At 38.8% G+C, this 14,420-nt stretch overlaps 1 protein-coding gene across 5 annotated transcripts in view; it reads left to right on the plus strand.

The window, feature by feature from the left end:
• Window positions 1-850: 850 nt before the first annotated feature.
• LOC120075710 (eIF-2-alpha kinase GCN2) overlaps window positions 851-14,420 on the plus strand; it is an 89,111-nt gene continuing 75,541 nt past the window's right edge. Inside the window, exons 1-4 of one of the 5 annotated variants that reach the window (XR_005481388.1) lie at window positions 851-1,469; window positions 3,775-3,843; window positions 3,929-3,988; window positions 4,070-4,175. Coding sequence is in view for 3 of the 5 variants with exons in the window: in XM_039029330.1 (XP_038885258.1) it covers window positions 1,336-1,469; window positions 3,775-3,843; window positions 3,929-3,988; window positions 4,070-4,175 (369 nt within the window). In the remaining 2 variants the exon portion in view is untranslated. Of the gene's footprint in view, window positions 1,470-3,774; window positions 3,844-3,928; window positions 3,989-4,065; window positions 4,176-5,368; window positions 5,563-14,420 lie in introns of those variants that run through there. The other 4 variants (XM_039029330.1, XM_039029329.1, XM_039029331.1 and 1 more) reach the window with 4 other exon arrangements.

A 14,420-nucleotide genomic window follows, 5' to 3' on the forward strand; every position in this document is an offset into this window, starting at 1 on the left:
GAAATAGGGAGAAGATGGTGGGTGTAGAATAGTAGGACAAGCTTCCGAGACAATGTCTTGCTTCCCGTCAGCTTGAGCTTGATGTTACTCCCTCTACCGTGCAGTGGTTGTGATAGATAGAAAGGTGGAAGGAAGAAAACTCTTTCTAGCTCTCTAGTTTTCGACATGTAGAATGATTTTCAAGTATGAATTCTGATGATTTCTCTCCTTGCCACTGCTGATATAACTAGACACGAGGAACATTCTCTACCATTCAGGACTATAGCAAGCCAGAAAACGTTTTCACGTTGCTCTTTGCAGTTGTCACTGGTCCACTTCTATGTGTTAGGTGTAGTTTTATCTCATATCTTGATTACTCATACTTCGTTACATTCTTTTCTGTACATAGTATCCAAAGCAAGGTTGCTACTCCTTTGCATTTCACCTGTTTTCCTGCGTTTTCACTGGATCTTAGTTTTGCATCTATGTAAATGCAACAAAGGTAATTTTGCCCCATTTTCTCACAATGTTGAGAAAATTTCCATCCAAGACAACTAAATATTATAATTCTAAGCCACAATAACTTGTATTTCTACAAGTTATCAACTATAGTTTCAACCATTTTAGAGGTAAAAGATTAAACTATCAATATTTGATATGGTAACTTATGTTTTATCTAATGAATTGTGTTTGGATACGTAGAGTTCATGGTGTATTTTCTTGAGGCGGGAGATTCAAATTCCAAACCACCACACGTGTTAGTGTTAAAAAAGGATCACATTTCATAAAAGACTTAAGATTGGAATTTGCAAGAAGAGACTACTTTTTATCAAAATTCTGAAAAGTGTATTCTAGAATTTTTTTATGTTTTTGGCGGCCTTGGAAGACGGACGGTTCGTGGGAGCTCACCACTCTGTTCATGAAGGAACGTAACGACATAGGCTTCCAGAAATCGAATTCCGAATTTGGAATCATACCAGGATCAAAATCGGCTGCCCACCGTCTCAGAATCTCCGTTTGATTCCATTGCTTCTTTACCTCAATCTGCGCTGACTTTTGTTCTACGTGTTCGTGCTGCTTCATTCACGAGTGTCCCACGTTCTTGCCACTCCAAAACGCCACAGAACTTCAGTTTTTCCATTTTGAGGTTATTTTATTTCATCGGATCAGCTGATAGGCGTTCATTTTGAATTGTGTTTTTTTCAATGAATTTTGGACTAGACTTATGCGAGAGTAAGAGAGATTGATGTGAAGTGGAAGATGGATACGGCGTGGTCATGAGTGATTGGCCACGAAATATGCTGGTGAGGTTGTGAATGTGAGGTTGCGGGTCGAGTTTTATGTTTGGCTTTGGAAATGGGGCAGAGTTCGAAGAAGAAGCGGCGTGGTGGGGGAAGGGGTGGGAAGAGGAGCAAAGGAAGGACACCACTGACAGATTACTCGTTCAGTGGTGAAGAGAGCGAGCTTATCACAGAAGAGATGACTGCATTGTAAGTGCCTCTTTGCATTAAGTGATTTTGTTATGTTATTGGTGTCTGCTCCATGCTTCTAATATACTAGCAAGTTGTTCAATTGGTGGTGGGTGGGAACTTGTTACTGATTTATTGTTCATTGTTATTCTACCTTATAAGATTCAATTCGATTGAAACCAATCGTTAATGATAAATTACAACCAGTTGGATCCCATTTACGTCATACCCTAACTGATCTCTAATTGGTTGGCATTGGGTTAACCCCTCCGTCTTTTATCATTTTGAACGATGACTACAATGCTACTGTGGGGTAGAAAACAAAATCTTTACCATCAATGGGAGATAAATAGAAGTAGGAAGCTGACAGTCATTGTATGGAATTCCTTTTAACCCCTACAAATGTAACTCAGATTACCAAACGATGGTTTGGTTGGTGGATGTCATAGAAGATCTGCTACTGGTTGAGATCCAAAATATTGCAATAAAAAATCATTGCTTTGGTCAGTTGACGGAAGTGCTATACAGGTTGAATGCAACCTCATTTTCTAGGTTGGAGGTGATTGCAATGGGTGGAAAGTTGTAGTGTTGATTAAATGCTATAAAACATAAAATATTTTTTTTGGTCTCGAGGAAAAAGAATTTGGTGGCCCTTTGGTGCAGAAAATAAAACTAAAACTTAAAGGACAAATTTGATTTTGACTTTTTGTGGATGTACTACGACTTTACATCATACGTAGAGATAAGAGTTCATATCATCGTATAGACAAGTAAGTAGTGGTGCTCTTTTCCTCTCCTCCCCATCTGTCACCACCCCTTCTCTAACACAACTCCTCTTCTTATGTCCTACTGTTGCTCCTCTTCCACCCCCCTTGTCTTTTAATGGGCTGGAACTAATTAAACAAATATTCTCAACTAGTGGGAAATCTTTCTCTATCAATGTAGATGAAAAAATTGAGAAGTCAAGCTAGGGTTAATAGATACAGGTATCACTATTCCTTCATCCTCTCCTTCCTGTTGAGCTCCATCGCGTGGTTGGTTGATTGCTTTAAACTCCGTTGTTGGGGTGTTTGCCTCCCATGGTTTCCTTAAGACTCATGCTCTTGCTAGGGGGGAATAGTTGTTGGCTTGAGTTAGGTATTGGGTTGAGTAGGTGGGGTACTGGAATGAAGTGTAGAAGATTTTGGGTCTCTCTCTTGGCCACATTGAACTACAAAAAGAGTACCTGGATGATTTTTGCCATATATCTCAGTTCAAAGTATCTCTGCTATCTTCTCAACTCTATCTCAATTGAAGTTAGCAAAATATTTTGGAAAGAAAAGTAATCCAAGTCTCCAAGAATATTAAACTGGCCTTCAGTTCCTTTTTCTAGGAGGAAGTTAGAACTCACGATAATACTAGAAGAAGCACACATGTTTCAAGGTGGTGTGCGATGTGCACCTCCTTAAGATGCTTCACTTTTGTTTCTAGATTGCTCATTCTCTAAATATTTAGAGGAACCTTTCAGTTTTGTTTGGATGTCTGTTTTGCAATGCAAGTAGCCTTAAGCTGTTCTTACAAGGTTGTCTTTATGACTTTCTTCATTGATGCAGGTAGAAGTTACAAAAGATGTCCGTGTATTCTTTTGGTTTTGTATTGTTAGGTTAATTAGTTGTTTTAGTTTTCTTTAACTTTTTTTCTGGTTGCTTTTGTTTGTAATATATTGGTTCAATTCTGCAATGTTTCCTTTGTCACATGAAAAAAGGGGAAAAAAGGAAAAAAATTAAAAGAGATGCAAAAGCAAATAGGATATTTCTGTCAACAAGAAAAGAACCATCTTGTGGCTTAATGCAAATAAAGCCGTTTCCAGGGAGACTTGGCAGTTGGCTAGAAAGAAATGAAGGGTTTTTATAGAGGGGGAAGGACAAGAGGGGAGGGATGGAATTTAATTATCTATTTCACTTCTTTCTGGATTTCTTCTTCCAAACACATTTCTTATTTTCCCTTAAGTCTATCGTTCTCAATTGGTGAATTTCTTATAATATCTTTCATTTTATCAATGATTTTGTTTCTTATTGTAGAAATTGTCAAGAAGTTTCAGATTACCAAAGAGTTCTATAATTATTCTTTTGGGCTGGACTCCATTTCTATATAGTTAATTGTTGTGACTGCTTAATATGGTTTTTGTTTCTGTGTGCCTTTTTGTATTCTTTCATGTTTCTCAATGAAAGTGTTGTTTCTTATAAAAATAGTTCTAGAGGTAAAGTATCCTCCACCCATGTGAAGGAGACAAAGTTCCAATAGAAAGAAAAACTAAAAATCAAAATCTACATTATTTTGTTTTTAGGTGTGCGATCTTTCAAGAAGACTGCAAAGTTGTCACTGGTCCTTCTCCTCAAGTTACCATCAAACTTAAGTATGTCTTATATTCTACTGCACCTTCTATACCAATGAATTAAAATATTTTAGTCTTTGAGCTTCAATTTTTCCTTGGCAATCAGACCATATTCAAATGACATGGGGTTCGAAGATCTAGATGTATCTGCTCTTCTTTCGGTGAAGTATGGCTGTTTTCAATTTTATTTTTGTTTTTCTTCTTGAGTTGCTGAGTTAAATCTATATTTCTTCTTGTTATTAGTTAGGTACTTACCTGGATACCCATACAAATGCCCAAAGTTGCTTATAACTCCGGAGAGAGGTTTGGCAAAAGGTGACATTGAAAAGCTACTTTCTCTTCTCCACGAACAGGTACAAGCTAGCGTTATTTGATGAAACATATACCTGTTTATTTCTAAATTTTTTAAAAGTACTTTTGTAGATACGACATTTATTTCAGTAATTGTACAACAAGTTGAATTGGTAGTATTTCAGTAATTGTACCAATTCAACTAGTTTTAGATTCTCCCTTAGGCCCTATTTTTTTATTCTTAAAGCATTGAACCATTACATTTTAATGGGTGATAATGGCAACACTGAAACAAAGATTTATGTAGTTATTATTGCCAAAAACTTTTCTTTCCCTGTTTGGGGTACCCCTGTCGTTAATAGGATTTGGAGAAGTTTTGGAGGGATTTCTTATGGGAAGGGATTGACAAGGGGAAGGGTTCTCCTTTAGTAGGGCCACGAGTAGTGGCCAAGCCATTGGATTTTGGGTGTGTTAACAGAGATTATGATTTATTCCAGTTATGGATTTTATGTATTGTCCTTACCTATATTTTTCCTTTCTAGTATTTTTCCTTTCCTGTTTCTTTCCTTTGTTGGTTTTGTTCGTGTCTATGTAATCTTCCATTCACCTTTGTAAAATTATTATGATTAAGCTAATTATTCAATAATGTACCCAAAACAATATGGTATCAGAGCCCTTTGGGGTTTTTGTGTAGATATTCTAGCTGCCACCTATGAAGTACAAATACGAATACGGATATGATAGGATACGACGATTCGTCAATTTCTAAAAAACTACGGATACATTTGAGGATACGTCATTTTTTATATCTATATTTTACATATATTTTCTTTATATTTATACATTTAGTAAAATAATTAAAATTAGCCATTATGGATTAAAAAATTGAACTATAAAAACATAATGATAGTAACGAGATTGTTTAATATTTAAAACAACAATTAGCATAAATAATTTAGGGAAAAAAGTGGAGAATTTTTCAAATGTGCTAAAATTAGCAACTAAGTATTAAACAATCCTATAAAATGTAGAATTTTAGGAAAAATCTTGCCATTTGGCAGCCAGTGTTGATGTGTAGTTTGCATGTAGTCCTTTATTCCTTCTAGAAATATGAAAAGCCTCTCAATCGACTTCCTTCCTTCATAGGCCCCTCTTCCTCTTTTTACTTTTCTTTTTCTTCTTCTTCATTTTATTTGTCTCCTCCTCTCAAGTACCGACTCATCATCTTTTTCTTGTTGTTCTTCCCCCATCCTAGTTTCTACCCTTATTTTTCTTCTGAGGCATGGTCGACAGCAAGGCTGCGGTGCGGCGACGAACAATGCAGGTTTGGCTTTGCTTAGTCGAATAAATGGGAAGAAGATGGGGGGCGGCGTGACTTGTGCATTGGAGACGAAGAGAATACAGAAGAGACTGAATGTGAATCGGATGAGAGGGAAATTTGATTTTAGGGTTTGTTTTATTTTTCTATTTTTATTTTACTTATTTTCCTTTTTGGGTTGTTGGAAATTATAATATTTTTATAAAATAAGTGGGTTGTGGGCTTAAAATTCAAACCAAGTGTATTTTTTATTTTTTTATTTTTATTATTTTTTATTGTCGTGTCCCCTTCACATATCTGGAAAGGGACATGCATGTCCAAAATTAGAAAACAGATACTTCATTCACATATCTGGATGTACCAGTATAGATACGTATCTGATACCGATTCTCTGCCCACTTTGAAGTATCTGTGCTTCATAGGCCGTCAGCCACCTCTGTAGATCCTTTGATCTACTAATGCACTCTTCCCATCACTGGCATGGGTGCCGTCACGCACTTTGAGCGACGTCACCATCACGTACTCCTTCCAGCACACCGTCTGTTCGTCTCAAATTTGGGCATGACGACATGAAACAAGACCAATGATCTTGGGGGCTATAGATGTGCGCGAGCAAAACTCACAGTAAATGGAATATATCTATACCTGGGTGGCGGTGACGTTGAGCAGGTGGTGGCTGCGGCTGGAGCTGATCGGATGAAGTGGCGGCTAGAGCTAAAACCCTAATGCTCTGTTACGAGAGATCGGAATTTGTGTAAATTTGCCTCCATCAACGACCAATTGATGAAGGCAAAGATCGACAAACAAAGGCTAGAATTGAATAAGATAAAATCCTAGCTTTGTTTATGGGTGAAGGCAAATTTAATATTATATCATCTAAAAAGGGGATTAGGCATAGGTAATTTAGGGGTGCGAGATGAGACCTTCTCGACTAAATAGTAGTGGTGCTTTTCCTGTTTTTGACACTGTATGGCATAAGGTCATTGTGGAAAAGACTGAAAGTATGTCTCCATTCTTTTGAGTGGATCTCAGGTGGGGTTTTGAAAGCACTTTTAGAGGCAAGAGGCAAGCTTTGGAGTCGGAAGAGGATTAAACTTAGTGGGTTTATTGTAGAAATTGTCATGTATTATGTTCAAGATAGAAGATCTATTGAAGGAGGAGGAGGTCCAGGTAACAAATTGATGTACAGGAAGTTGTCGAGACTTTCTATCAATCAAATAATATTTATATTCACAATTTAGCATTTCAACTAACAAGTAGTCTTAGTAGCAAGACCGGGTCGAATCACATGGAGCCTAAGATAAAATCTCTCGTTAAATTGGTCTTGGGGGGGGGGGGGGTTGAGTTTGGATTGACAAGAAAACTAAATTGTAGGAAATTAAAGTGCAAAAAGTATGATAGATTGAGAGAGAGAAAGTGATACATAAGATTACTTTTGTCAATTAAGAGATTGTTGTTGAACTATCTATGGATTAATTCATTGATTTATCATGCAAATGTTCATGGGTTAACTGATTTATCAAGCCTAATAGATTATCTAGAAAAGTTAGACAGACTCCCTTTTGAAAACCAAAGCGGATGTTGATTCTTAAATTAACTAAGTATTGTCACGCAAGTCTATTTAGTTAGTTAACCGCATTAAGTTCTTGGATTGATTAGAATATTAAGTTAAATTAGCCAAATCTAACCTGACGTATTTCCTTTCCTTAGGTTTCATCATCTTTTGCTATTGGGTGATCCTAGAAAAGCTAGAAATCGAACCATAATTATAACTAAACCTATTTCTACTCAAATTAAGCATGCTATGGTTACAATTACGGATAACTACAACATGCATAGCAAACATACACAAAACATGTTTAAGACGACTAATTTGTCACATTAATTGAACATAAATTGTATATGAATCAAAGCAAAGAGACAAAAATAAGAACAAGCAGAAAATCCCTAGAACATGCATGAAAATATCATAAATCCATAAAAAATTCCCAATAAACCTCAAAATCGACGTCTGGGCCTCTAGCCAGTCGTCAAAACATGAATCCAAATGCCAAAATCTTCAAATACAAGTCAAAGTCTAAAGAAATTTCATGGGTTTTGGCCAAGAATGGCCATAACCGAGTTGAGGGCTCTCAAAATCGGCTAAAACTCTCCTCCTTTGACCTAAAATCGAAGCTAAATATTTATAGAATCAGCGTAGTGTTGCCAGCCGTGTCCTAAAGAAGCTTCGGATTTGCCATCTGATTTTGAGGTGGATCTCGTGATACAAAGTATGCAAGTTAAAGAAATTGTTATACGGAGCCTGGTTTGAACCGTTTGGAAAAGTAGTTACAAGCTATGGATTCTTCAAAGTCAAGCCTATCATACTATGTTCTATAAACTTATTGAAAATGAGAAGGTTGTTGTTTTGATAGTGTATGTCGGTGATTTTATTCTAACAGGTAATGATGAGAGAGAACTAACTATTGTGAAGGAAAAACTAGCTAATGATTTTCAAATCAAGGACCTAGAGACTCTAAAGTATTTCCTAGGCATGGAGTTTACTGGGTCAAAAAATGGCATCCTTGTCAACCAAAGGAAGTATATTTTTGATCTACCGAAAGAGATGGCTTTACTTGGTTACAAGACAATGGAAACTCCTATAGAGCAGAATTTAAAATGGCTAGCTGCAACAAAAAAAGAGGTTAAGTCCCTTTGGGGACATCCGAATAGAAAAAGAGGTTAAAGAAAAAGAAAAGTACCAGAAACTTGTGAGGAGATTCATATACCTCTCTCACACCTATCCTGACATAGCGTTTGCAGTTGTATGGTAAGTAGTTCATGCATGCTCCTAGTTCTACTCACTTTGAAGCAGTTTATAGGATCCTAAAATATTTGAAAGGTACTTTAGGAAAAGACATACTTTTTAAGAAGCATGACCACCTACATGTTGAAGTGTACATTGATGTTGATTGGGTGGGCAACTTCAATTGATAGAAGATCACTTTTGGTTACTAATTTGTTGGAGGGAGTCTAGTCACTTGGCGAAAGAAAAAGCAAAGTGTGGTTGCAAGAAGTAGTACTGAAGCAGAATTTAGGGCATTAGCCCATGGTATTTGCAAGGGTGTATGGATGTAAAAGCTAGTGGAAGAATTGGAATTTTCTCAGATAATGCCCATCGCATTTACTGTGATAACAAGACAACAATTTCCATTACCCACAATCCAGTTCTTTATGAAAGGACAAAACATATTAAAGTTAATAAACACTTCATAAAGGAGAAGATTAATATAGGAGTAATATACATTTCCTGCCTTCCAACAACAGAACAAATTGCATATGTGTTAACTAAAGGCCTCCCAAAGTGGCAATTCAACAATTTGATTGATAAACTGACAATGAATGATATCTTCAAACCAACTTGAGCAGAAGTATTGATTATTTTCTTGTTTATTAATTATTGAAAAATAAGGGAAGAAAAGACAGACACGGTTTACGTGGAAAACCCTAAACCAGGGAGAAAAAACCACGATAGATAAATTCTTATTAATTTGTTACATCTACAAAGCACCACAGACTTAGAAATAAATAAACTCAGAACAACCTTAAGATAGCAGAGGCCAGAGAGAAGTAAAAGACTAAAACACCCTTAGGGCAAATACATCATATTTCAACACCCCCTTAAGTTGGGACATAGATATCATAATACCGAACTTGCTAACAAAAGTGTCCAAGCTTTTCTTTGGAAATCCTTTAGTGAGGACATCAGCAACCTGTTGGCTTGAAGGAATGTATGGAGTACAAATACTGCCGTTGTCTATTTTTTCTTTAATGAAGTGTCTGTCAATCTTCACATGTTTTGTTCTATCATGTTGCACTAGATTGTTGGCAATGCTGATAGCTGCCTTATTATCGCGATAAAGTTTCATAGGCTCATGACTGTCCTGGTGAAGATCAAACAAAACTTTCTTCAACCATATCTCTTTGCATATTCCCAGGCTCATAGCCCTGTATTCTGCCTCAACACTACTTCTAGCAACCACCAATTGTTTCTTACTTCGTCAGGTAACAAGATTACCCCACACAAAGGTACAATATCCAGAGGTTGATTTTCGATCTGTAACAGATCCTGCCCAATCTGAGTCAGTACAAGTCTTGATGGATCTTTTATCATGTTTCCTGAACATTAAGCCTTTTCTCGGAGCAGATTTCAAATACCTTAGAATATGAGTAACGGCCTCCATATGCTTAACGTAAGGAGCCTACATAAACTGATTGACCATATTGACAGCATAAGATATATCTGGTTTGATATGAGATAAGTAAATCAATTTTCCTACGAGACACTGATACCTTTCTTTATTAATAGGAACTCCTTCAACAGAATCCCCCAGCTTGGTATTGACTTCAACAGGAGTATCAATGGGTTTACATTCAGTCATTCTTGTTTCCCTCAACAAATCCAGAGTATATTTTGGTTGAGAAACAAATATTCCTTCTTTCGATCTTGCTACCTCCATTATGAGGAAATATCTTAAACTACCAAGATCTTTGATTTCAAACTCACCCGCCATTTTCCGTTTTAATTTGGCAATCTCTGTTGCATCGTCACCTGACAGAACAATATCATCAACGTACACAATCAACACCACCATCTTCCCTGATGTTGATCTCTTTGTGAACAAGGTATGATCAGAATGCCCCTGAACAAAACCTTGGGACTTAACAAAGGTGGTAAATTTGTCGAACCATGCTCTCGGAGACTGTTTTAAGCCATATAAGGATTTTCTGAGTTTACAAACCCGACTATCAAATTGTGCTTCAAATTCAGGATGAGGGCTCATATATACCTCATCTGCGCTCACCATTTAGGAATGCATTCTTTACATCAAGTTGATGGGGAGACCAATTTTTGTTAACAGCAACTGAGAGAAGAACCCAGATTGTTTTCAGCTTTGCCACTAGAGGCCAGTCTTTGTTAACAACCCTCCACTTGGGAATTTCCATGGCCATATGCACGTTGGTAGGTATTGTCACAGTATCCAGATTGGTAGTGAAAGGCTTTAAACCCAGACGACAAGTTACTGTAAGACAGGAAACTATGCATAGAGTACCTAGTACATGACCTAGTCCCTTTCCGCAGTGCAATTGTTACATCAAGCGTGGCATCGTAATCTCTTGGTTTATCTGACTTCTCATTAGTACAAGAACGGGGACCACACTTGCCCATTTATGGCAACTCCTCACTCCCCTGAGTATCTCCTAGTGACCCATTACTACCTGCTCTTTCGACCTTGTCTGGGACAATCTTATTAGTCTCACCATTCTCACCCACATCACCTCCAATGCAATCATTCTTACCCACGTCACCTCTAATGCAATCATTTGCACGTTCAGAACCATCATTAGAAACAAAAGTACCTTGAACTTGAGCTGGTGCTGGTTACGATTCTTGGACAGTTTCCGGTGGAGCAACAGGAGACACTATTTCCTTTATAAGATTCTTCCTGTAGTATGTTATCCAGGGTACTTGTTTAGTAGGAAGGACAGGGTCATTTGTATCGAGGATAGGTGCAGGAATGAAGTCTATAGGAATGGAATATGTAGATGAGTTAGTCTCTTCACTAGTGATCTCCCCTTGAAGAGGACGGATGAAAGCACTTATAACCTCGTTGGTGAAGTGGATACCCGACAAAGACACATTTTTGAGCATGAGCAGCAAATTTAGTATGGTGAGGACCGTGGCTATGAACAAAGGAAATACACCCAAACACCCGAAGGGGGACATCTGGGATGAGACACGTGGATGAGAAAGACTCTTTGAAACACTCAAGGGGTGTGTGGAATTTAAGAACACGGGAGGGCATCCGATTAATAAGATGTGCAGCAGTTAAAACAGCATCCCCCATAAGTATGAGGGGAGAGACATAGGAAGCATGGGGGAACAGGCAACCTCGATAAGGTGGCGATTTTTTCGTTCGGCCACTCCATTTTGTTGTGGGGTATAAGCACACGAATTTTGATGAACGATGCCTTTCGAAGTTAAAAACTCGCGCAGGGTGTTATTAACAAACTCCCGCCCATTGTCACTTCGAAGAATAGCAATCTTCGTATTAAACTGTGTTTCGACCATAGAACTTTTGGAAAACAGACGTGACTTCCGAATTATCAGTAAGAAGAAAGATCCATGTAAGACGGGTGTGATCATCGAAAAAAGTGACAAACCAGCGCTTACCGGATAAGGTAGTGACGTTTGAAGGACCCTAAACATCACTATGAACCAAATGGGAAAGGTTGGGAAGATTTGTAAGGCTGAGAGGGGAAGGAAACCCTGGGCTATTTTGCACGTATACAGACATCACAAGATAACGAAGAAATATCCACATCACGAAACAAATGGGGAAACAAATATTTCATATATTGAAAGTTTAGATGACCAAGGCGGAAATGCCATAACAAATAATATTTTTCTGAAATTGTAAATGAAGCTAATAAACTAGTCCTAGACAAACTCCTAGAGGTAGCATCATTAGAAAGGAAATAGAGACCCCTATCATGCCGGGCAGTGCCAATTGTCGTCCTCGAGTTCAAGTCCTGAAAGGAATCAACATCAGGTGAGAAAATAACTTTGCAGTTTAAATCCCTAGTTATTTTACTTAAAACAACAAATTGTAAGAGATCTTTGGCACGTGTAACACATTCCGTAAGATCAAGCCATGGAAGGGAGACAAATGACCTTTTCCTGCAACAGGAGCAAAAGACCCATCTACAATCCAAATCCTCTCATTTCCAGCACTTGGAGAATATGAGAAGAATCGATTAGATGAACCAGTTAAGTGATCGGTTGCTCCTGAATCTAGTATCCATGATTCTTATCCCTCAATAAGAAGACTAAAAAGATTGAGGGGTACTTGATTGGACAATCGCACTGACCCCAACAGTACCTGGGTCACTTGGGTTGGTCATCTAAGACTGTGTAGCAACATCAGTACACTCACGAGTGCTCTACTAGATTTTGACTTGTCATCCGGAGGACGACGTTTGCCATTCGGGGCTTGACCATGTAGTTTCCAGCACTGACCTTTCGTGAGCCATGGTTTCTTGCAATGTTCATATATTGGAGGAGATTTCCCATTCTGCTTGTCATTATCAAATNGTTTCCAGCACTGACCTTTCGTGAGCCATGGTTTCTTGCAATGTTCATATATTGGAGGAGATTTCCCATTCTGCTTGTCATTATCAAATCCAAATGATTTCACCTCGAGCGTAGCCGAGTCAACAGTTGTAACAACGCAACCGTTCATAGCACTCGACCTATCTTCCTCCAACCTGACCTCAAAGCAAACCTCCATAAGGGACGGTATCGGTCTTTGTCCCATAATTCGACTACGAACAGTATCAAATTTTGAGTTCAACCTAGCAAGGAAACATAAACTCGATCAGTTTCCTCAATCTTCAAATGTTAAACTCTGCCACATGAGCAATTCCAGACAATCTCTTGACACAAGTCCATATCACAGTAAAGACAGTTTATTGAAGTACGAAGTCACATCCATGGTCCCTTATTTGCATCCATGGACCTGTTTCCGCAATGTATATAGGCGTGTTGCGTTTTGCCTTTTAGAATACAACTTCTAGACTTCGTCGCAAATGTCCCCAGCAGAAGAAGAATAGAGCAAAGGTTTTTCGATTTGGGGTTCCATGCTGTTAATCAGCATCAAGTGGAGGAAGGAGTCCTCTCCCTTCCAAACACACTTTTGAGGGTCTCTACTTGCTATCCCACTAGTTAAATACTCGAACTTATGTCGCCCCTTGAGAGCCATTTTAATGGATTGTGACTAGGAGAAATAATGTTGGCCATTCATTTTCTCTCTTGTGATTATTCCTTTAGAATTTCTCACAGATCCAGATAAAATATGTGCAGTAGGTAAATGAGGGAAAGTAGTTACTGAATTGTCTGTATACAAAGATAGATTGGACGGGAAATCTGAGTGGGAATTTGTCTAGAGATTTGCGGTCCCAAAAATAGCCCCGAACGCTGCAATCTGTTGTTGAAGACTAGCCAATTGTTGTTGAACTCCAACCGGGGATAGACTTATCGGTCCTAAGCCACTATAACCAATCGACCCATGCTGATGGGATATGTAGGGGGTTGTAGGATGTTTCTGCCCACATGAAACCGAGGAAGAAGCTTCCCCATATGATCTATGACTCGAAATTGAGGCTAGACAGGAGGTTGGTGTGGCGGCTGGAGGGCTGGCGTTTCGACTGGAAGAACCGATTCTTGGAGAGTGTTGGACAAAAGCGGTGCTCCGACTGGAAGAACGTTGGAGGACGGACCAACTCGGAAGTGTTGCTCGAACGGCTCGGTGCTGGAGTTGGAGCCTAGCGTGATCTTTTGCACGGCTGGTCCCGATCGGCGCGAAGCTAAGAGATCGGCACACGACTTGGTAATTTGGAGCTGAGGGATCGGCGCGAAGTTGGTCTCGATCGTTTGTACGGTGGAGTGATTCCCGGTTGGATTGGTTGAGCGGTTGCTTGAACGTGCGATTGAGCAGCTGGCGGAATCCTGATCGACGAGGTGGCTAAGGGGGCTCCAATCGACAGTTGGATCTCGTGCGGCGCGGTTGGGCTGGTCCCAATCAGCTGCTGTGATTGCACTGGGTTGAGGGTGGATCGAAGATATCGGTCAACGGTAGCCTGAATTGCAGCGGTATTTGTCGCTTCTGCCATAGTTCCATCACTTGCTAGGGTTGGTGATTGAATTTCTTTTATCGCAGCTAGGGTTTCATCACCTTGCTTTGATACCATATTGAAAAATAAGGGAAGAAAAGATGAAGACAAGGTTTACGTGGAAAATTCTAAGCCAGGGAGAAAAAACCACGATAGATAAATTCTTATTAATTTGTTACATCTACAAAGCACCACCGACTCAGAAATAAATAGACTCAAAACAACCTTAAAATAGCAGAGAGAAATAAAAGACTAAAATGCCCTTAGGGCAAATACA

Source organism: Benincasa hispida, chromosome 4 (genome assembly GCF_009727055.1).
Source record: "Benincasa hispida cultivar B227 chromosome 4, ASM972705v1, whole genome shotgun sequence".
NCBI classification, from domain to species: Eukaryota; Viridiplantae; Streptophyta; class Magnoliopsida; order Cucurbitales; family Cucurbitaceae; genus Benincasa; species Benincasa hispida.